Here is a 23,896-nt window from a genome sequence, read left to right on the forward strand (position 1 = left end):
TGGTTCACTAAAGAGGTTAACTAGTGGGACCGTTTTATAGGGCAGGTCGTTACGGACACGGCGATATTATATATGTGCACTTTTATTGTTTTTTTAATTATTTATTTACATAAAGAAATGAATTTATTGGGGAATATTTTTTTCTCTCTATTTAGGAATTTTGTTTTTAAATTATTTTTACACATTTTTTTTTTTTACTTTATTATATTGTCCCAGGGTGAGACATATATATAACTATAGCGATCTGACAGACAGTGTAGGAGGCTTCTCAGAGCCTGCACTCAGCAGGCACTGAGAAGCCACCTCCCTGCAGGACCCGGAAGGACCCCGCGGCCATATTGGATCCAGGGGCCTGCAGGGAGGAGGCCCTCGGAACAACGCAATCACATCGCATTGTTCTGAGGGTCTCAGGGAAGCACGCAGGGAGCCCCCTCCCTGCGTGATGCTTCCCTATGCCCCGGAACACTGCGATCATGTTTGATCGCAGAGTGCCGGGGGTTAATGTGCCGGGTATCAGCTGTGATAATCAGCTGACACCCGGCTGCGATCAGCTGTGCTTTCCCCGTGAGCGCAGCTGATTGCTATGATGTACTGTCCATGGGCATTAAGGCCCAGGGCACATGGACAGGATAGCATGTCAAATGTCGGGAAGGAGTTAAGGATCTGTCATGTGACCATGAAATCACCAAAGGCCTCTTAACTGCAGAAGTCTAGAGCTGAAGATGAGACAGGCTCTGTGACCCAGAGAAGCAGGAGGATCAGGAGGCAGTCAGCACCCATACTGCTCAGGAACCAGTACCAGGCTCTCACGCAGGAAAACGATGAAGAAATACATCAGGATAAGACTTTGCCAACAAACAGCAACCTTGTACGCCCTCAGAGTCCTCCTGGATGGAGAAAGAAAAATGTTGTGAAGAAGAAACGGAGAGTGGTGGTCATGGGGGATTCCCTGCTGAGAGGAACAGAGGCCACTATCTGCAGACCGGATATAACTACAAGAGAAATGTGCTGTCTTCCAGGTGCAAAAATTAAAGATGTGTCTGACAGGATATCAGGACTCTTCAGACCTACAGATGACTACCCATTCCTGCTACTACATGTGGGGACAAATGACACCGCAAGAAACGACCTGGAAACCATCTGCAGAGACTTTGAAGACTTAGGCAAGAAAGTGAAAGAACTGGGAGCGCAGGTGGTCTTCTCTTCCATCCTCCCAGTGGATGGCCATGGAACAAGGAGGTGGAATAAGATTCTGCAGGTGAACAACTGGCTACGTCGATGGTGCCGTCAGCAACGATTTGGATTTCTGGATCACGGAGTGAACTACTTATACGATGGACTACTTGCTAGAGATGGGGTGCACCTTACGAAGACTGGAAAGCATGTATTTGGAAGTCGCCTTGCTACACTTGTAAGGAGAGCTTTAAACTAGAACAACATGGGAAGGGAAGCAAAAGACCAGAAAAAGCCATACACCTGACAAATGCTATTGAGAACTCTGCTATTAGAAGTGGAAAGGAAGAACAAAGACGAAAGAATCTAATTAATAAAAATATTGGAGAAAGAGAAACCAATCACAAACTAAAATGTTTCTATACTAATGCACAAAGCATGGGCAACAAACAAGGAGAATTGGAACTACTAACACAGGAACAGAAATATGATGTAATTGGAATCACTGAAACTTGGTGGGACAATACACATGATTGGAATACAAGACTAGAAGGATACAACTTATTTGCAAGAAACAGACTTGATAAACGAGGAGGGGGTGTCGCATTGTATGTTCGAAACGCGTATATCTGCACAGAGATTGAAGCTTCAGAGACTGGGAGTTCTGTGGAAACTGTTTGGGTAAGAATACAAGGACAGAACAATGGAAAGGACACCATTGTAGGCATTTACTACAGGCCGCCTGTGCAAGCCGAAGATATAGATGAACTCTTTATGCATCAGATGGCCAAGTTCTCCAAAAAATATGACATAGTTGTCATGGGAGATTTCAACTATCCAGACATTTGTTGGGAATCTCTCTCAGGCAAAACTAACAGGTCAAGGAAATTCTTATCCTCTCTTGCTGACAACTTTATCTTCCAAAAGGTAAGGGAGAAAACAAGGGGAACTGCTACCTTGGATCTAATCCTTATAAACAGGGAGGAAATGGTTGAGGAGGTAAAAGTGGCTGGGACCCTAGGAGGTAGCGACCATGCTATTTTAGAATTTTGGATTACTAGAGGTGGAAGACCTGTGAAGACTCAGACGTCAAGGTTAGATTTCAGAAAGGCAGATTTTAAGGGATTCAGAAAGAGAATTGGAGGGATCCAATGGCTGGATATCCTTAAAGACAAAAATGTCCAGGAAGGATGGGAAATCTTGAAAAATGAAATTCTCAAAGCACAGTTGTTAACAATTCCGAAAAGAGGGAAGAATAGGAAGCATTTAAGGAAACCAGGATGGATGAACACAGAACTTAAGCACATGCTAAAAAGGAAGAAAAAAATGTTTATAAAATGGAAAGAGGGAGGCATATCTAAAGAAGAATATAATGCTGTCTGCAGAACCTGCAGGGCACAAATCAGATTATCTAAAGCTGAAAATGAACTGAGGCTTGCAAGAGATGTCAAAAGCAATAATAAAGGATTTTGGGGATATGTCAAAAGTAAAAGAAAAGTCAAAGATGCTATAGGATTTTTACAGGATGAAAATGATGAAATGGTAAGACAGGATGTTGAGAAGGCTGAACTTTTAAATTCCTATTTTGCATCTGTTTTCTCTCAGAAAGGAAATGCAACATCAAATGTTATTCACTGTCCTATTAAGGGAATAGAAGAATCCAGGATATCTATAAACAGAAAGATAGTGAGGAAACACTTAGCTAACCTAAATGAATTCAAGTCTCCAGGTCCAGATGAATTACACCCCAGAGTACTGAAGGAGATAGCAGAAGAAATTTTTGAACCCCTCTCCATAATCTTTGAAAATTCTTGGAGAACAGGAGAAGTGCCAGAAGACTGGAGAAGAGCAAATGTTGTTCCTATCTTCAAAAAGGGGAAGAAGGTGGACCCAGGCAACTATAGGCCGGTGAGTCTGACTTCTATACCAGGAAAGATCTTTGAACAAATTATTAAACAACATGTATGTCAATACCTGGATAAGAATGAAGTGATTAAACAGAGTCAGCATGGGTTTCTAACTAATAAGTCATGTCAGACTAACTTAATTTCCTTCTATGACGGTATCACTGATTGGGTGGATCAAGGAAATGCTGTAGATATAGTATATCTTGACTTCAGCAAAGCATTTGACAAAGTCTCTCATACAATCCTTATTGAAAAAATGACTAAGTATGGAATGGACAAGGCAACTGTTAGGTGGATTCATAACTGGCTTAGTGATCGGACCCAAAGAGTGGTCGTAAATGGCTGCACATCCAGTTGGAAGAATGTCTCAAGTGGGGTACCACAGGGCTCTGTCCTGGGCCCTGTATTGTTCAACATCTTTATCAACGATTTAGATGAAGGAATTGAGGGTAAACTGATTAAATTTGCTGATGACACAAAGCTAGGAGGGATAGCTAATACTAGAGAAGAGAGAGAGAGGATTCAAAAAGATTTAAATAAACTGGAGAAGTGGGCAGCAACTAACAGAATGGTTTTTAACAGGGAGAAATGCAAAGTACTACATCTGGGCAATAAAAATGAAAAAAGCATATATAGAATGGGAGGAATAGGGCTAAGTGACAGCACATGTGAAAAAGACTTGGGTATACTAATAGATCACAGACTGAATATGAGTCAACAGTGTGATGCAGCAGCAAAAAAGGCAAATGCAATTCTAGGATGTATTAACAGAAGCATACAGTCTAGATCACGTGAAGTCATTATTTCCCTCTACTCCTCTTTGGTCAGACCTCATCTGGAATATTGTGTCCAGTTTTGGGCACCACATTTTAAAAAAGACATCAACAAACTGGAGCAAGTTCAGAAAAGAGCGACCAGAATGGTGACCGGTCTGCAAACCCTGTCTTATGAGGAAAGGTTGCAGGATTTGGGAATGTTTAGTTTGCAAAAGAGAAGACTGAGAGGAGACTTAATAGCTGTCTACAAATATCTAAAGGGCTGTCACATTGTAGAAGGATCAACTTTATTCTCATTTGCACAAGGAAAGACTAGAAGCAATGGGATGAAACTGAATGGGAAGAGACACAGATTAGATATTAAAAAAAACTTTTTGACAGTTAGAGTGATCAATGAGTGGAACAGGCTGCCACGAGAAGTGGTGAGTTCTCCTTCAATGGAAGTCTTCAAACAGAGGCTGGACAGACATCTGACTGGGATGATTTAGCGAATCCTGCTTTGAGCAGGGGGTTGGACCAGATGGCCCAGGAGGTCCCTTCCAACTCTACGATTCTATGATTCTATATGCACTGTGAGTTTCTATATATACATGTGTATGAACATTTTCTACCAGAGGCGCACGACAATTGTAAAATTCCCAAACTATTGAGTGACTTAATGAATTAGGAGCCTCTTAAGGCCCCATCACACACAGCGAGATCGCTGATTTTGTGACGCCACAGCGATCTCGCCAGGGATCAGCAACCGGCCCCCCCGCCGGGTATCGCTGATCGCGCTCCATCGTCCTGGGCCGTTTTTTGATCGCTGGTCTCCCGCTGGCAGCGAGAGACCAGCGATCAGCGACGCTGGTTTCTAATGTAAACATCGGGTATCTAAGAGCCGCGCGGCTCTTAGATACCCGATGTTTACATTGGAAACCAGCTTGCTCGCTGGTCCTCATCGCTGGAGGTGCTGTCTATGTGACAGCTCACCAGCGATCAGCCTAATGATGTCCCAGTGATCCCATCCATGTTGGATTGTTGGTGGGATCGCTGGGACATCGTTATGTGTAATGGGGCCTTTACAGAAGCGGCTTTGTTCATTAAGACTGTCATGCACATCGCCAGTCTTAATAAATCAGGCCCATTGTTCTTGATAGCACATTGCCCGTGTAAACTGGAGATGTTCTGCCGATAACATGATGTGTATGGAGACAGAATGATCTATTAGTGATAGTTCTTCGTCAGCATGTGTAAAAAAAAAAAAGTAGATTCTTGTACATAGAAAAAGAAAATAGGATTACAGGAAATTCATGATGGAATTCAGGGTCTGAAGAGTTAGGTTGATGTTCAAGAATGTGATGACATCATTATATTTGAATAAATGTTAATTTTATTTGTTCAAGAATAAATGTGGATTGTTAGCCATGCAAAAAAATAAGACATCCCCTGAAAATAAGCTCTAACCCTCTATTTTTGGAGAAACACAGGTAGTATCTTACCTGTTTAATAGATACATTTTTGTTTTTTTGTTTTCTTCACAGGATCCCACCTGTGGAATATCACAGTATACTAATGTTTACTGGAACAATGGAGGCCAAAAGAACACCCTTCTGGATTCAAGCAGACTATTGTAACACTGTGCTTTTTCTTGCATTTACATTAAACGAAGATCGAAAACTCTGTGTGAACCAAAACTCAGTACATGAGCACACCCAGTCTAGTGAGCACTTTAATGGTGCAGTCAATGGTCAACTCTGTATAGAGAGCTTAAAGGGGAGCCGATCACTTCTGTAATGAAGGTGAATGGGGTCAATGACGTTTGTAACCGCACATACCTTTTGAGACATGTACATGATTGGCCTGCTATTGTGCACGGGTGCTAGTCTAATGACAGGATTCTTGAACGGTATCTGACAATTGTGCACATGACTTGTTAAGTATGTGGGGTTGTAACATCATCAGTTCTTCTGACCTCCGATGTTATAGTGTCACCGGACAGCCTCTTTGATAAAATTGCTCTCACCTAAGTCCACATTTTCCATTCAAACACACAATTTAATTATTACGACAAATCCCTAGGATTCATGTTAAAGCTCAACTTAATAAATAAGAAAAGCAGACTCCAGTTTTGCATTTTAAATCCAGTTGTAACTGGTCAAACAGACCTTTCTAGCTGTCAAACTCAATGTTTAATCATTCTAGAGAGCAAAAGGTGGACAGATCGCCTTTGTAAACAGCTCATAGTTTGGCAAAATTTCTCTTACATACAGGGTGCAGTGAGACAAGGGCTGCATGTAAACTGATTGCCAGACACATTACAAGGACGTAAAAGCTACAAGTCATGTCAGATCGCACATCGCTAATGCACATTCGAGCTGCCGAGTCCAGTCTTTCAGGAGACAGCATATAATTGATTCGTACAAGAGCAGTCACTTAAATCATAAGTCTGCTGTAGTCATCCAGCCGCAAACTGAAAGGTAATGCAATATTTTCCAAAGTTTTGATTGAAATATGAAAGACAGATGGCCAAGAATAGAAGAGCACTGAATGGGAAGGGATCTTTGTAATCTTTCTACTTTAGGACGATGAGTTTACATCAATGACGAAAAACTCAGAAGGCACGATATTCAACAAATGCAATGCTTGGATGAAAACAGCTGTCAGACTGCCATTAATTAAACAGATTAATCCATTTTTTTTTTCTCGCTAGATAAATATTTTACGACTTTGGAAAGTTCTGTATGAGGTGCTTTTATTCTGTATATCAGAAGTACCAACTACAGAGGTTAAGCTGGCCATACACTTTTGATATCTGAATATCCCACAACTGAACGCAGGATGAATGACAGGCACTTCTTGAGGCCCTTTATCTTCCAAAAGATAGAGCAAGCCCCGATCCTTCTCTTTCCCAACATTACTCTTTGGGAAGAGTTGTAGGCCCTAATAAACATTAAATGGCTGTCTGTAGCCATCACTTATGAAGTACGTATGTTCACATTTATACATGAAGCAAGGTCACAGCTAAATAAAATAGCAATAGGATCCTGTGGAATTATCAAACGTCCCTGGTGTCATACAATAGATGAGATTATTCAAAAGCTGTCCGGGGCGGGAAGCAGGGGTGGATTAAAGGTAGCCAGGGCCCCGGGCTGTTCAGACTCTGTGGGCCCCTCGGTCATGTGACGGGGTCACGTGACGAGGTCGGGAAGTCACTAGTTTTCAGGACGCAAACGGTGCGTCAAGGAGCGGGAAGGGGTTAAATACTGAGGTAAAAAACTCAGCAAATACACAACGTGTGCACGAGGCCTCACAAATACTGAGGTAAAAAACACAAAATACTCAGTGTGTCCATGAGGCCTTACAAATACTGAGTGAAAAACTCACCAAATACTCAGGGTGTGCACGAGGCCTTATAAATACTGAGGTAAAAACTCACCAAATACTCAGCGTGTGCACGAGGCCATATAAATACTGAGGTAAAAACTCACCAAATACTCAGCGTGTGCACGAGGCCTTATAAATACTGAGGTAAAAACGCACCAAATACTCAGCATGAGCACGAGGCCTTACAAATACTGGAAGGCTTCCACCCAACATCTAGTCATGACTCACCTGTACCTAACATCGAAACCAGCTAATAGTCTGCAATCACCTGCTGACCTGGACCCATGACCTGTCAGACAAGTTACTTCACATGAGTCACACAGAGGCTTCTGCTTCATGAACTTCCCCAGATAGAAGAAGCAGCCTCCGGTGTGCAGCCTGTGGTCGGATACACAGGAAGAGACGCTACTCGTCAAAGGCTGTGCCCAACATGGCAGCAAAGGGGTTAACGGCACAGACCAGTCTCCGTCACCTCACACACTGGACATGACGCTGCATCTGGCGACGAACAAGCGCACATTGGGCAATGTTAGTCATGTCCCAGATGTTCAGAATGTGGAGGACCAAGGGGGGACAAAAAAGACCCCAGGATTGACACAGGAGCATGGGAAAGTGGATGGCGGTCGGAGGGGCAGGGTTTATATAGGGGTCGGAGTAAATCTATATATATATATATATATATATATATATATATATATATATATATATATATATATATATATATATACACTCACTGGCCACTTTATTAGGTACACCATGCTAGTAAGGGGTTGGACCCCCTTTTGCCTTCAGAACTGCCTCAATTCTTCGTGGCAGAGATTCAACAAGGTGCTGGAAGCATTCCTCAGAGATTTTGGACCATATTGACATGATGGCATCACACAGTTGGCGCAGATTTGTCGGCTGCACATCCCTGATGCGAATCTCCCGTTCCACCACATCCCAAAGATGCTCTATTGGATTGAGATCTGGTGACTGAGGAGGCCATTTGAGTACAGTAAACTCATTGTCATGTTCAAGAAACCAATCTGAGATGATTCGAGCTTTATGACATGGCGCATTATCCTGCTGAAAGTAGCCATCAGATATTGGGTACATTGTGGTCATAAAGGGATGGACATGGTCAGCAACAATACTCAGGTAGGCTGTGGCGTTGCAACGATGCTCAATTGGTACCAAGGGGCCCAAAGAGTGCCCAGAAAAAATTCCCCACACCATGACACCACCACCACCAGCCTGAACCGTTGATACAAGGCAGGATGGATCCATGCTTTCATGTTGTTTACGCCAAATTCTGACCCTACCATCCGAATGTCGCAGCAGAAATCGAGACTCATCAGACCAGGCAACGTTTTTCCAATCTTCTACTGTCCAATTTCGATGAGCTTGTGCAAATTGTAGCCTCAGTTTCCTGTTCTTAGCTGAGAGGAGTGGTACCCAGTGTGGTCTTCTGCTGCTGTAGCCCATCTGCCTCAAAGTTCGACGCACTGTGCGTTCAGAGATGCTCTTCTGCCTACCTTGGTTGTAACGGGTGGCAATTTGAGTCACTGTTGCCTTTCTATCAGCTCGAACCAGTCTGCCCATTCTCCTCTGACCTCTGGCATCAACATGGCATTTCCAGCCACAGAACTGCCGCTCACTGGATTTTTTTTCTTTTTCGGACCATTCTCTGTAAACCCTAGAGATGGTTGTGCGTGAAAATCCCAGTAGATCAGCAGTTTCTGAAATTCTCAGACCAGCCCTTCTGGCACCAACAATCATGCCACGTTCAAAGGCACTCAAATCACCTTTCTTCCCCATACTGATGCTCGGTTTGAACTGCAGGAGATTGTCTTGACCATGTCTACATGCCTAAATGCACTGAGTTGCCGCCATGTGATTGGCTGATTAGAAATTAAGTCTTAACACACAGTTGGACAGGTGTACCTAATAAAGTGGCCAGTGAGTGTATATATATATATACACACACACATACATATTACTACATGCGGGCAGTGCACACATGCACAATCCTCAGGTTGTATAACTTTCAACTGGTCAAAACATTTCTCTCAGTAGGCCATGAAAGAATTGTGGCAGGAATAAAGTACACCTCACAGTAATTTGTGTGTGAGGCAGAGGCGACAAGACCCGCCATCTCGTGCCCACCTTACTAGAGGTGCGCACTGCCCACATATAACAAAGTTGATGGAAACAGACGACTTCCACTATGATGATGGGTGTGGTCGGGCGGCCGGTAACCAATTTCACAACTAGTCACACCCATGTCCACGACTAGAGTTGAGCGACTTTAGTCGGATCGGGTTTCATGAAACAAAATTTGTTTCAGATGAAACTGGATGACATTCATCCACTCAATGTCGACTTTTATTCCCCATTGACTTGCATTGGGGTTGGGTTTCGGACGAAACTCCGACTTTTTTTGCCCTAGTCGGACCAGTTTCATCTGAAACAAATTTTGCTTCATGAAACCCGATCCGACTAAAGTCGCTCAACTCTATCCACGACCCAACCACATCCACTTAGCACTGCTGATCACACTGACTGGTACTGAGGACACAGTGGCAGGCATTATGGGCGCACTGACCGGTACTGTGGGCACACTGACTGGTACTGAGGAAAAGAAAGAACAGAGAGATAGAAAAAAGAAAACAGAGAGAGAGGAAAAAAAGAGAGAAACAGAGAAAGAAAGAACAGAGAGAAAGAAAGAGGGGAAAGAAAGAACATAAAGTATTTTGTATTGTACATCGTAAGGTAATTTTTGGAAAATCTGCCATCTGATAATTATTTTATTTAACTAACTTGACCACTTTTATCCTGCTCTGGTTTGGATCAATCTCATCCAATCCAGGATGACTTGGGACACAAAGCCTTGAATCACATGAAAGTTATAGCATGTTACACGGTAGTATTACAGATCCAGTCACGCCGTGTATTGTAAGGAGCCTTAATATGACACCTACATTATAGAAGTCTATGGCTCCATATAGTACTGTTATGCTTCATCTACAGGCTTTTTCACCATACTCCTAATAGTAGTCTATGGGTCAACCCCTGGTCTTTTTCTTCATTCTTCAACACAATCAGTAAATAGTAGTCCTCCCCAATAAACAATGCTTTAGAACAGGGGTCTCAAACTCGGCAGAGTAAATGGGCCGCACATGAAAAAAAAATTTAAGCTGGCGGGCCGCATTCCTTTCAAGCTTAATACAGCACAAAATTATTGTTAAACAATTGTTTATTTGAACTACCATAACAAATCTATATTGCTGTACTATAATACTGCTAGGTTTAAACTTATATAGGGGCAGTTACAGCACAGGTATGGGGGCAGTGCACCTGTATGTAGGAGCAGTTACAGCACAGGTATGGGGGCAGTGCACCTGTATGTAGGGGCAGTTACAGCACAGGTACGGGGGCTCTGTACCTGTATGTAGGGGCAGTTACAGCACAGGTATGGGGGCAGTGCACCTGTATGTAGGGGCAGTTATAGTGCAGGTATGGGGCAGTGCACCTGTATGTAGGGGCAGTTACAGCACAGGTATGGGGGCAGTGCACCTGTATGTAGGGGCAGTTACAGCACAGGTATGGGGGCAGTGCACCTGTATGTAGGGGCAGTTACAGTACAGGTATGGGGGCTGTGCACCTGTATGTAGGGGCAGTTACAGTACAGGTATGGGGCAGCGCACCTGTATGTAGGGGCAGTTACAGCACAGGTATGGGGGCAGTGCACCTGTATGTAGGGGCAGTTACAGCACAGGTATGGGGGCAGTGCACCTGTATGTAGGGGCAGTTATAGCTCAGATATGGGGGCAGTGCATCTGTATGTAGGGGCAGTTACAGCACAGGTATGGGGCAGTGCACCTGTATGTAGGAGCAGTGCACCTGTATGTAGGGGCAGTTACAGTACAGGTATGGGGGCAGTGCACCTGTATGTAGGGGCAGTTACAGCACAGGTATAGGGGCAGTGCACCTGTATGTAGGGACAGTTACAGTGCAGGTATGGGGGCTGTGCCCCTGTATGTAGGGGCAGTTACAGTGTAGGTATGGGGGCTGTGCACCTTTATGTAGGGGCAGTTACAGCACAGGTATGGGGGCAGTGCACCTGTATGTATGGGCAGTTACAGCACAGGTATGTGGGCTGTGAACCTGTATGTAGGGGCAGTTACAGTACAGGTATGGGGGCTGTGCACCTGTATGTAGGGGCAGTTACAGCACAGGTATGGCGGCTGTGCACCTGTATGTAGGGGCAGCTACAACACAGGTATGGGGGCTGTGCACCTGTATGTAGGGGTAGCTACAGCGCAGGTATGGGGGCTGTGCACCTGTATGTAGGGGCAGTAACAGCACAGGTTTGGGGGCTGTGCACCTGTATGTAGGGGCAGTTACAGTACAGGTATGGGGGCAGTGCACCTGTATGTAGGGGCAGTTACAGCACAGGTATGGGGGCTGTGCACCTGTATGTAGGGGCAGTTACAGTGTAGGTATGGGGGCTGTGCACCTGTATGTAGGGGCAGTTACAGCACAGGTTTGGGGGCAGTGCACCTGTATGTAGGGGCAGTTACAGTACAGGTATCGGGGCAGTGCACCTGTATGTAGGGGCAGTTACAGCACAGGTATGGGGGCTGTGCACCTGTATGTAGGGGCAGTTACAGTGTAGGTATGGGGGCTGTACACCTGTATGTAGGGGCAGTTACAGCACAGGTTTGGGGGCAGTGCACCTGCATGTAGGGGCAGTTACAGTACAGGTATCGGGGCAATGCACCTGTATGTAGGGGCAGTTACAGCACAGGTATGGGGGCTGTGCACCTGTATGTAGGGGCAGTTACAGTACAGGTATGGGGGCTCTGTACCTTTATGTAGGGGCAGTTACAGCACAGGTATGGGGGCTCTGTACCTGTATGCACGGGCAGTTACAGTACAGGTGTGGGGGCTCTGTACCTTTATGACCACAGCACACACACATACACAATGCTGACAGACCCCACTGATCGGACAGTAGTCGCCTATAGAGCGGCGTGACAACCCCTGCAGTGAGCCTGCTGTGATGAGAGGCTGATTTGCTCCTGCTCCGTCCACCGCCAGAACTTTACACCCAGTCACTAATCCCGACAATGAGCGGCAGCACAGCTCTGCAGGAGCAGCCCACGTGACACAGCGCAGTGCAGGTAACATAAGAGTGCAGTTATTACCCCTTTCATAGCCGCCCCCGCTGTATAACATGGAGCAGTCCACAGCCGGCACCAGTACACACCGCTGTATAAAATGTACCTGAGTCCTCTCACACACACGCTGGGAGAAAGCTGCAAACTGCTCCCACAGGACCTGCAGTGATGACGGTCATGTGATCAGTTACATGGGAGGGAGGAGTCACGAGATGGGATTTTTTTTTGTGAAGAGGTTGCTCCAGTCTAGTGACAACGGAGCAGCGCACTCCTCTCTAGCATGAGACATGTGGGGCACCGCAGGCCGCAGATGCTTGCCTCAGGGACCGCATGCGGCACGCGGGCCGCGTGTTTGAGATACCTGCTTTAGAAGCATATCTCCATAAAACAGACCCATAACTAAGGTATGTGAAGATAGCATGAAGCTACAACACATAAAGGTGTTACCGTACAATCCCCAAGAACATGGCTCTGCCTATCGTTGTGCAGCAAAACACAGCAGAACACAATTTACTTTGTTCTGGCAGGGTTAACACATCTTTTATGGCCATATAGTCACAGAATTGGCAGTAAAACTCTTTATTTCCTTTTGCCTTGATCTTTATTAGAGCACCAAACCAGTTTGCACTCCACTAAAGTGCTTGTAAATAATGTTAGAAAATATAGACAAGATAATATATATATAAATTATATATGCTGCTCAAAAAAATAAAGGAAACACTAAACAAAACAATATATATATATATATATATTGTGGCAGGGCTAAGGGTCGTGTAATTGATGGGAGATATGTGTCTCATAAATGGCTTATCTCCATAATGTAAGGCAGAAGTAAAGCATACCAGATATTGTTATTGTTTTTGTTTGAAGGACCTGTGGTGAGGTCACAGTCATGTGACCAGTCAGCTGCTGGGAACATGGGTGTGGCTACAGCCTTATAATGTGACCTGCTCCTGAAGCAGGGAGCTGTATGTGGGGAGGACTACACCTCCCAGCATGTGCTGAGACTCCCGGTCTGAGTCTGCAACCACGAAGGTTTATGTTTTGTTTGCCTAAGCTAGAGGCTATTTTGGTGATACGCTGTTTTATGGTTTATGACAGAAATAAACCTCATGAACTTTGGAAGAACCGGTCTCCTGATTGTCTCCCGCTGCACCTGAGCGAGTCACATCCCCACAATATATATATATATATATATATATATATATATATATATATATATATTTATTTATTTATATATACACACAGTTGTGGCCAAAAGTATTGACACCCCTGCAATTCTGTCAGATAATACTCAGTTTCTTCCTGAAAATGATTGCAAACACAAATTGGTGTTATTATTTTCATTTAATTTGTCTTAAATGAAAAAACACAAAAGAGAATGAAGCAAGAAGCAAAACAATGATCATTTCACACAAAACTCCAAAAATGGGCCAGACAAAAGTATTGGCACCCTCAGCCTAATAATTGGTTGCACAACCTTTAGCCAAAATAACTGCGACCAACCGCTTCCGATAACCATCAATGAGTTTCTTACAATGCTCTGCTGGAATTTTAGACCATTCTTTTTTGGCAAACTGCTCTAGGTCCCTGATATTTGAAGGGTGCCTTCTCCAAACTGCCATTTTTAGATCTCTCCACAGGTGTTCTATGGGATTCAGGTCTGGACTCATTGCTGGCCACCTTAGAAGTCTCCAGTGCTTTCTCTCAAACCATTTTCTAATGCTTTTTGAAGTGTGTTTTGGGTCATTGTCATGCTGGAAGACCCATGGCCTCTGAGGGAGACCCAGCTTTCTCACACTGGGCCCTACATTGTGGTGCAAAATTTGTTGGTAGTCTTCAGACTTCATAATGCCATGCACACGGTCAAGCAGTCCAGTGCCAGAGGCAGCAAAGCAACCACAAAACATCAGGGAATCTCTGCCATGTTTGACTGTAGGGACCGTATTCTTTTCTTTGAATGCCTCTTTTTTTCTCCTGTAAACTCTATGTTGATGCCTTTGCCCAAAAAGCTCTACTTTTGTCTCATCTGAGCAGAGAACATTCTTCTAAAACGTTTTAGGCTTTTTCAGGTAAGTTTTAGCAAACTCCAGCCTGGCTTTTTTATGTCTCGGGGTAAGAAGTGGGGTCTTCCTGGGTCTCCTACCATACAGTCCCTTTTCATTCAGACGCCGACGGATAGTACGGGTTGACACTGTTGCACCCTCGGACTGCAGGGCAGCTTGAACTTGTTTGGATGGTAGTCGAGGTTCTTTATCCAACATCCGCACAATCTTGCGTTGAAATCTCTTTGTCAATTTTTCTTTTCCGTCCACATCTTGGGAGGTTAGCCACAGTGCCATGGGCTTTAAACTTCTTGATGACACTGCGCACGGTAGACACAGGAACATTCAGGTCTTTGGAAATGGACTTGTAGCCTTGAGATTGCTCATGCTTCCTCACAATTTGGTTTCTCAAGTCCTTAGACAGTTCTTTGGTCTTCTTTCTTTTCTCCATGCTCAATGTGGTACACACAAGGACACAGGACAGAGGTTGAGTCAACTTTAATCCATGTCAACTGGCTGCAAGTGTGATTTAGTTATTGCCAACACCTGTTAGGTGCCACAGGTAAGTTACAGGTGCTGTTAATTATACAAATTAGAGAAGCATCACATGATTTTTGAACAGAGCCAATACTTTTGTCCACCCTCTTTTTTATGTTTGGTGTGGAATTATATCCAATTTGGCTTTAGGACAATTCTTTTTGTGTTTTTTCATTTAAGACAAATTAAATGAAGATAATAATACCAAAGAATTTGTGTTTGCAATCATTTTCAGGAAGAAACTGAGTATTATCTGACAGAATTGCAGGGGTGTCAATACTTTTGGCCACAACTGTATATTATTTACACTACAACATTGAAACCAAATCCTCAAGGAGTATGGGTGGATGGGTTACTGATGTGCAAATGATGGAAAAATATAAACAAATTATAATAAACCTCTTGATTTGATTCAATCTGGAGTATAAGTGCCACATACTGAAATCCCCACGCTTCACACCTTGTCTGCTGTCAATGAGGTTTGTAAGGGTTGACTGAGGAATGTTCTCATGCAGAATAAAATCATCAAGAACCGTTGCTAACAGCCCCAGTGTAATCACCAACCAATGACATTCAGAATGTGCTCCAGGATGGGAGACAAGTCAAGAAACGCTGCAGCCATGGGATTTATTCCACACAGGCTGCTCACAGAAGCACCAGCAATATGCGACCTGGCATTGTCATGTTGAAAAAGGTCACCTAAGAAACGTTAATTTTAATATTCCCTTGTGAAAATCTTTTCATGGCTTTGCATTGCATTCATACTGAAATCAAGATGTTTTGAAAATCTTGTTTCCATTTTTTCATCATTTGAATAAACCTGTCTATCCATCCTGTGATTTCTATCAGTCCATGACTTTTCCTCTCTTGGTGTGCAATGTTAATGTTCAGGAGTGTATTATTACCAAATTTAGAAAGCAAAAGTGAACGAAAACAGCAAAAGGAAGCTGCAATTACCATGGGTTGTGTGGGCTGTGAAACCTCATACATTCTCTGGTTGTATAATTTACAACCAAGTGTTATTTGCGGGCGCTGCCACAAATGTGCTGATCGCACTGGATTCTGACCATGAAAATCTAAGATCTTGGCTACCTAAAGGCCCTTTTACATTTAGCGATGCACCAGCGATCCGACCAGCGATCCCACCCGGTCAGGATCGCTGGTGCATCGCTAAATGATCGCTAGTGAGCTTTCATACAGAAAGACCTCACAGCGATTCAGCAGCGACGCAGCGCACGATACTTACCATTCACACACAGCGATCCTGGCGTCCTCCCGCTCGCCTCCAAGCGTCGCTGGACGTCACAGCAGGAAGTCTCAGCAGGAAGCGCCCGACGAGAAATGGAGCCGGACATTCTCGCGCGATCAGCGATGGACAGCGGGGTTGCCGGTCGCTGGTAAGTATCACACATAGCGATATCGCTAGCAATATCGCTATAACGTCACAAAACCAGTGACGTTTTAGCGATATTGCTAGCGATATTGCTTAGTGTAAAACCCCCTTTAGAAAGAAATCTATTACCAAAAACATGAACTATAGTGACTTTCTGGAAAGCTTCTCTTTACCAGTTTCTTTTTTAATCCCCCCCCCCTCTTAAAAAATAACAAGAAGAGTACGGTAATACTTTTCTAAATAATCCCCTGCTGCTCCTGTGATAACATTTCCCTGGTCTTTTTCTCATCCAGCTCCAGAAACGTGTTGAAAACAATGTGGCCAGTAATTCCCTACAGTGATAAAATGTTGTGCCGACCCATCATCATTGGAACCGGGTGACCAAAGAAAAACAGGGCACCAGTAAAACATCGGCACAGAAGTGACATGTATGGGTTAGAAAACCCCAATGACCAGGCAGCTTTGGGAGCATAAATGTGGCAATAATTTTATAAAGTCTTTATGAAATTCAATCATAAAGATTATAAAGATTAACACAAAGATAAAAAAACAACAACAACCACCAGACAAACACTGGAGAAACACAGCTCCCCCCCCCCAACCTTAAGAAACATTATTCATGTGCTATTTATACCTCTTGGCTCTGCAAAACCAGCATAATTGGATGAACAAATATTTGAACATAGTAACAATAGTCATACCAATTACATATAGCTTGTGAAAACATTAATAACATTGTTATTAAATTTCAAAGAAGTTTAATTTGAGGTATCATATAAACACAGCTCAAAGCAAGCCAAGGCGAAATCTCCTCAATTACCTAGATGTCGAACCAGAGCCATCAATCCATAGACCCCATATCTTGTAAAATTTAGAGATAGCATCTCTTTTTAGGTATATGCCTTTTTCCCAATTTACTAACCAGTTGACTTTATCAATAAATTCTGATATCTTAGGCTCCTGATCAGCTATCCATTTCTGGGCTATCAATTTTCTTGCCATATATAACATACGTGCAGACGCAAGTTTGCCATACTCATCAATAGACAGATCTTCAACATATCCCAATATACATACTAATGGGGTAAAGCTCTACATCAACTGAATAAACCCTGTTAATCATTGTTACAACACTCCTCCAAAAGGACACCATGTTAGAACAGTTCCAAATCATATGAAACATATCTGCTATGTTAGTTTTGCATCTATTACAGTAGGGACTTGACTGAAATCCTATATTAAATATGAAATATTATTAAATATTAAATAATATTATATATACCTGGTGTATCACATATAAATGGGACAGTCTATGGAATTCACTTAGCGGTACTTCACACTAAGCGAGATCGCTAACGAGATCGCTGATGCGTCACTGATTTTGTGACGCGCCAGCGATCTCGCATCAGCGACCGCCCCCCCCCCCCTGCCAGGTATCGGTGATCGTGCAGGAATGTCCTGGGCCATTTTTTGATCGTTGGTCTCCCGCTGGCCAGCACGCATCGCATGTGGCAGCGGGAGACCAACAATCAGCGAGCTCCCAGCGCTGTAAGCAGACGCTGGGAGCTGGTAACCGCTTAGTTACCCGCTGTTTACCTTGGATACCAGCTCCCAGTGCGAGCACGCTGGTATCCAGCAGGTAACTAAGGGACGTGCGCGCTTAGTTACCCGCTATTTACCCTGGTTACCAGTGTCCTCACTGGTCCTGATTGCTGGTGTGTCTGCTTGTTTGAGAGCTCACCAGCGATCATGCAGCGACCACCAGCGATCCTGACCAGGTCGTATCGTTGTCGGGATCGCTGGTGCATCGTTTAGTGTAACGGGACCCTTAAAGACAGCTGTGGAACTCTTTCCAGTATATCTGACCAGTGATTTTCCTCTATGGGTCCCATTACACTCTCCCATTTCTCTTTTGATCGCATCGGCTGGTTTGTCAATATAATGTCTAACAGAATGTTTTAAAGCAATGAGATCAGTCCAGAAGAACTGTGTTGAATAATTTTATCTGTTGATGGAAACCAAAGTTATTGAGAGAACTCCACTAAACAATAACTTTATGCGGCCAATATTCTACATGTTGCTAGTCAGATAGTGATCAGTCTGACAAGGCAAAGGATTAGGAAATGACCATTTATTTAAAGTGGTAAATAACCATCACTTGACTATTCAGTCACCCCACTTGCATGTACATTTGAGATAATGCATCCGGCAGGATTGTTTGGTGGAAAATGTGTCAGATGTAAGAAACAGACTTTGCAGCACAAAACTATACTATGCACAAGAAAATACACTCATTCATCCCATCCCCGGAACATAATGTACCGAAATAGCCTGTACCAAAAACAACAGTCAACTTCAGCTAGAGGAAATCCAAATTAACTAAACTCAGCTAGGTCTTCTTTATTAATAACCGCTTGTTAAATGTAAAAATTAAATTTTTACTGACCAAGACATCATTGTATAGACGTAGGACCCGAGTACACAATACTATGGAGAGCCATGAGATGACCTGTAAAGCTATGTGCGCACAGTGCATATTCTGTTTTGGAATTTTCCGCGCAGAATTTACTAAATCCGCAGGTCAAATGACCTGCCTTTTTCCTGCACATTAAGGCTATGTGCCCACGCTAGCGTTTTTAAACGCTCAGGAAAAGGATCCCCTTTCCCAGAAAACGCGTCTTTTTCCGCACGTTTCTTGACGTGTTTTTGACACGCGATTTCTGGGAACATTGGGGAAGGCTAAAAACGCTCAGCAATGCGGGAAATAATGAGCATGCTGCGTTTTTAGCTGCTAAGCAATTCCTGAGCGGTTAAAAATGCATGCATTGGCACAAAAAGCCAAAAACGCATGCTAATTAATTTGATGCATCTTTCAAGCATTTCTGCAGCGTCTGATCCGGCACAAACGCTGCAGAAACGCTTAACAAAACGCATCGTGGGCACACAGCCTTAGTGCATTTTTTGTGCTGTTTTCCCCTGCGGTTTTCCACCTGTGGATTTCTAGAATGGAGCAGGTGGAAAACTGCAGCAAAACCGCACAAAAGAAGTGACATGCTGCTTTTTTCATTCCGCACCAATTCTGCGCAGAAAAAAAACGCAGCATGTGCACTGCGGATTTTGTTTTACATATGCTACAATGGTACTGTACATCACATGCAGTTCTGCTGCGTAAACGCAGGGCCAAATCTGCTGCGTATCTGCAGCAGAATCCGCACCGTGTGCACATAGCCTAAGAGTTCACATGTGCCGCATCTGAGAGCAGCACGTGATAAATGAGGAGCTGAGCAGATCACATTTCTATTATGCTTAATAAGCCTGTAATTACTTATCAATGTTGGTGGGAGGATGATCCCGTCTATGACACAATAGTGGGTAGCTTACTATAGTCATGTCTATCAATTAGCATGGGTGGCTGTGTGATTTTACTAAACAGGAGTCTGTCTTACCTAAATATGGGATGGATGGGACCATCTTCAAGCTTCGGATGTACTCTCTTGTCCTCTTGTAATTATCCTCTTTTGAGAGCAGGTAATCTAGTTTATCAAAAGTGGTCTTGTCTTTCCGATTCAACAGCTGAGAAAAAACACAAATACGACTCAGATAAAATCAGAATATCATATAATTATTAAAGCAAATGTTGAGTATAACAGTAATATTGCATTAGGTATTTGATAGCAGATCCAGGAGGAACATTACACACTTGTGGGCTGGAATAACAGAATAAATAATCTTCTACATTACTGGGTCTCTCTAAACACCATAAGGCTGTGTTCACACACAGCGTTTTTTTAGCGGTTTTCCCAATAAAAACCACTATATAACCGCTAAAAATAAGCTTTCCATTCATTTATATGCATTTTGCACTTTTTGTGCATATTGAGGCGTTTTTTACCGCAGTAAAAAATACAGCATGCTCATTAATTTCGTGGATTTTTCTGCGTTTCTGGCTATTTCTATGCGTCTTGAAAACGCATAAAAAACACGCATTTTTTGCGCAAAAAACGCGCAGTTTCTGGGAAGGGAGTCAGGTTTTCCAGCAGAAATTTTCTGCTACGTGTGCATTTAGCCTAAGTGCAATGTCCAGAATTGGTGCTTAGGACACTAAACTACTGGAGTCTGACAGCATTGGCTGCGCTCATATATGTGCTCGACGCTCTGCTGCAAGTTACATCAGATTTGCCACGTGCTATTTTTACCATTAATGCAATGGACTCTATGATGAAGCCCTTTACAAGTCAATACAGTCTGTGGGGCTCTTCCCCTCTTTTTTTACTATAAGAACAGAAAACATTAATTGACAAAACTGATGTGACATCAGCCTTTTAATAAACATTCACATATACAGCATTGGTCATAAAACATGAGTTACAATGAACATACTGCAGTGATTCTTGCCTGTGGACCGAAACTTTCTTGTGGACATTCAGTGTCGGAAAAACTTGTTCTGATTACAGTGGTTTTCCCATCCGTAAAACAAGCGGCACCCCCCCCGTGGATCAGTTGATAGCACCTCCAACTATGGACAGCAGGGTATGGAGCTGGACAACAGTGCTCCGTACTCAGGTACTTCCGATAACCCCCCGGTCTATGGAGCAGTGCTTTCCAGGTCCATTCACTGATCACAACCATCCACTGCATTATAATCCTCAAAAATGCCTTTCAGTGGTTGAGAGTTTGTTACAATTCATCAGGGCAGGTAGGAACTTTCATCCTGGAGTCTATGCATGACAGGAGGTTTTGCAGCTTGCCTTGATGAGTGATATGTGTGTGTTTCAGGTGGCAGATATTGCAGAAAAAAGGTTGGGCATGCTGGATTTCAACTTGTTCAATCCTGTGTTCTCAATGGAGAGATGTGGTGTTTTGCAGCAGATAATTTTACAACACATGCTGAGTCCAGAGCGCCTCTATATGGTAAAGGAGGACCCTGTAGGGCAAATGACAGACCCCTAAGGTGCATGGCCAGCTTCAGTCTCTATAGCAGTTTTTAATTTGCAAATGTAAACAATAAAGGTTTCCATTCACTTACAGTAAGCATTAGCCTTGAAATTGTGAGGAATTATTAGTATATACCGTATATATTAGAAACGTACATAACTGGAGTATACAGTGTAATGAAGCTTCATGTACACCATGGGCAGCTTTTCTGTATAGATCCCGTTACCCGCACTACTGCAATAATTAGTTTTATTTTATTCCTACTTGTTACATGAGATGATCTCCATCCGGTTGCAATATCTCCTGCACCTACTAATTTAGAAATGCCTATGGTGTCAATAGACATGAATTGGCAAAACAAGTACCTTAGCACATACTATACATCATTGTAAAGTCTCAGAAATAATTCATAAATCAGTTTCTGGCATACAGTAAAATGTTATAGATGCTCTTGCCAGACAATCAGAGGTTTCTGGATTAAACAGAGTTATGGGATTATCTATGCTAAGTTGGGTGTAGAGTGAGAGTGTTTTATTGTATTTACACCACTACTATAGTAACAACCTGGAGTCAGATGGCATTTTCTATTTCTACCTGTATAAAACCTTTTTCTGACAGGAATGACAGATTCTACACATTTTATACCACCATTAGCTACATTCACAAAGACGATAGGATTGTGGAGTTGTCAAAGACTTTGCTTAATCCTTCAAATATGGGGTAAATTAAACCTATCATCTGGCTCTGACATAAAGAGACGGCCGAGAATTAAGCAGATTTTGCCATGTTCATTAATCTCTCATTTAGTCAGCAGTATTTTCCCAAACAAGTCTGAGACTCCCTTCTGTAGCATGCATCTATCCAACTTATAAAAGGTTTTACTCGTCAGACATGAAATTTGTCTAGGACTCATCTGACTGAGTGACTGAATGAGGATAATATTTCCAAGGTCAGCTGGCAGCTTTTATACATCTTCTATATAAAAAAAGAGAAGAAAAACCACCAGACATGTACAGTAGATGGAACCAAATTTTGCCAACCCATAATTATTGAAGTTTGCAAAGCATGGTCAATCCTATACAGGATACGTGAGGACAGATGCGGAGGGGGCACAATATGCTGCACAGACAGATACATGACACGTGATATAGAAAGACTAGATTATGGCCCGATGCTATCGCATCGGGAGGATGCCATAGCATCACACCTCTTGCCATGTTAACCCTCAACACACACACTCCTCTCACCTTTCACCATCTCCACTCACTCTTTCACTCCACATACGAGCCCTTCTCTCACTCCGTCTCTCATACTCACGCCGTCATCGCCGCTGCTCCACGATCCCCGACATCTTCTTCCGCCGGCGCCATCCTGGATCCAGACGTTGTCTACGCCGGCAACATGTTCTTCCGGCGACGCCATCTTGAGTATCGTGAAATCCCGCGATATTCAAGATGGCGTCGCCGGAAGAACATGTCACCGGCGTGGACGACGTCGGGATCCAAAATGGCGTCGGCGAAATCTCGCGAGTTTTCGCCGACGCCATTTTGGATCCCGACGTCGTCCTCGCCGGCGACATGTTCTTGCGGCGACGCCATCTTGACTATTGCGGGATTTCGCCGATCCAAAATAGCGTCGCCGCAGGATCATGTCGCCGGCGTGGAGGACGTCTGGATCCAGGATGGCGGGGATCGTGGATCAGCGGCGATGACGGCGTGAGTATGAGAGACGGAGTGAGAGAAAGGGTCGTATGTGGAGTGAAAGAGTGAGTGGACGTGAGTGGAGATGGTGAAAGGTGAGAGGAGTGTGTGTGTTGAGGGTTAACATGGAAAGAGGTGTGCGGTGACGTCACCGGTTACAACTGGACGGAAGTTGTTACAACCGGAAGCTGCTTAGGGCATTTATTATTATAGACTAGATTATGGCCCGATGCTATCGCATCGGGAGGATGCGATAGCATCACACCTCTTGCCATGTTAACCCTCAACACACACACTCCTCAACACACACTCCTCTCACCTTTCACCATCTCCACTCTCTTTCACTCCACATACGACCCTTTCTCTCACTCCGTCTCTCATACTCACGCCGTCATCGCCGCTGCTCCACGATCCCCGACATCTTCTTCCGCCGGCGCCATCCTGGATCCAGACGTTGTCCACGCCGGCGACATGTTCTTGCGGCGACGCCATCTTGAGTATCGTGAAATCCCGCGATAGTCAAGATAGCGTCGCCAGAAGAACATGTCGCCGGCGTGGACGACGTCGGGATCCAAAATGGCGTCGGCGAAATCTCGCGAGTTTTCGCCGACGCCATTTTGGATCCCGACGTCGTCCTCGCCGGCGACATGTTCTTGCGGCGACGCCATCTTGACTATCGCGGGATTTCGCCGATCTAAAATGGCGTCGCCGCAAGAACATGTCGCCGGCGTGGACGACATCGGGATCCAAAATGGCGTCGGCGTAATCTCGCGAGATTTCGCCGACGCCATCTTTTTGGATCCCGAGTCGTCCACGCCAGCGACATGTTCTTGCGGCGACGCCATCTTGAATCTCGCGGGATTTCACGAAATCCAAGATGGCGTCGCCGCAAGAACATG

General features: G+C 44.0%; 1 protein-coding gene across 9 annotated transcripts in view; it reads right to left on the reverse strand.

Moving 5' to 3' along the window:
* RALGPS1 (Ral GEF with PH domain and SH3 binding motif 1) overlaps positions 1-23,896 on the reverse strand; it is a 1,264,350-nt gene that overhangs the window by 695,431 nt on the left and 545,023 nt on the right. For all 9 annotated transcript variants that reach the window (XM_073541171.1, XM_073541175.1, XM_073541174.1 and 6 more), the window contains one exon: positions 19,809-19,935. In XM_073541171.1, the coding sequence (XP_073397272.1) occupies positions 19,809-19,935 (127 nt within the window). The remainder of the gene's footprint in view (positions 1-19,808; positions 19,936-23,896) is intronic.

This window comes from Dendrobates tinctorius, unplaced genomic scaffold, assembly GCF_039654945.1.
Source record: "Dendrobates tinctorius isolate UK_male_01 unplaced genomic scaffold, ASM3965494v1 ptg000120l, whole genome shotgun sequence".
Classification (NCBI taxonomy): domain Eukaryota; kingdom Metazoa; phylum Chordata; class Amphibia; order Anura; family Dendrobatidae; genus Dendrobates; species Dendrobates tinctorius.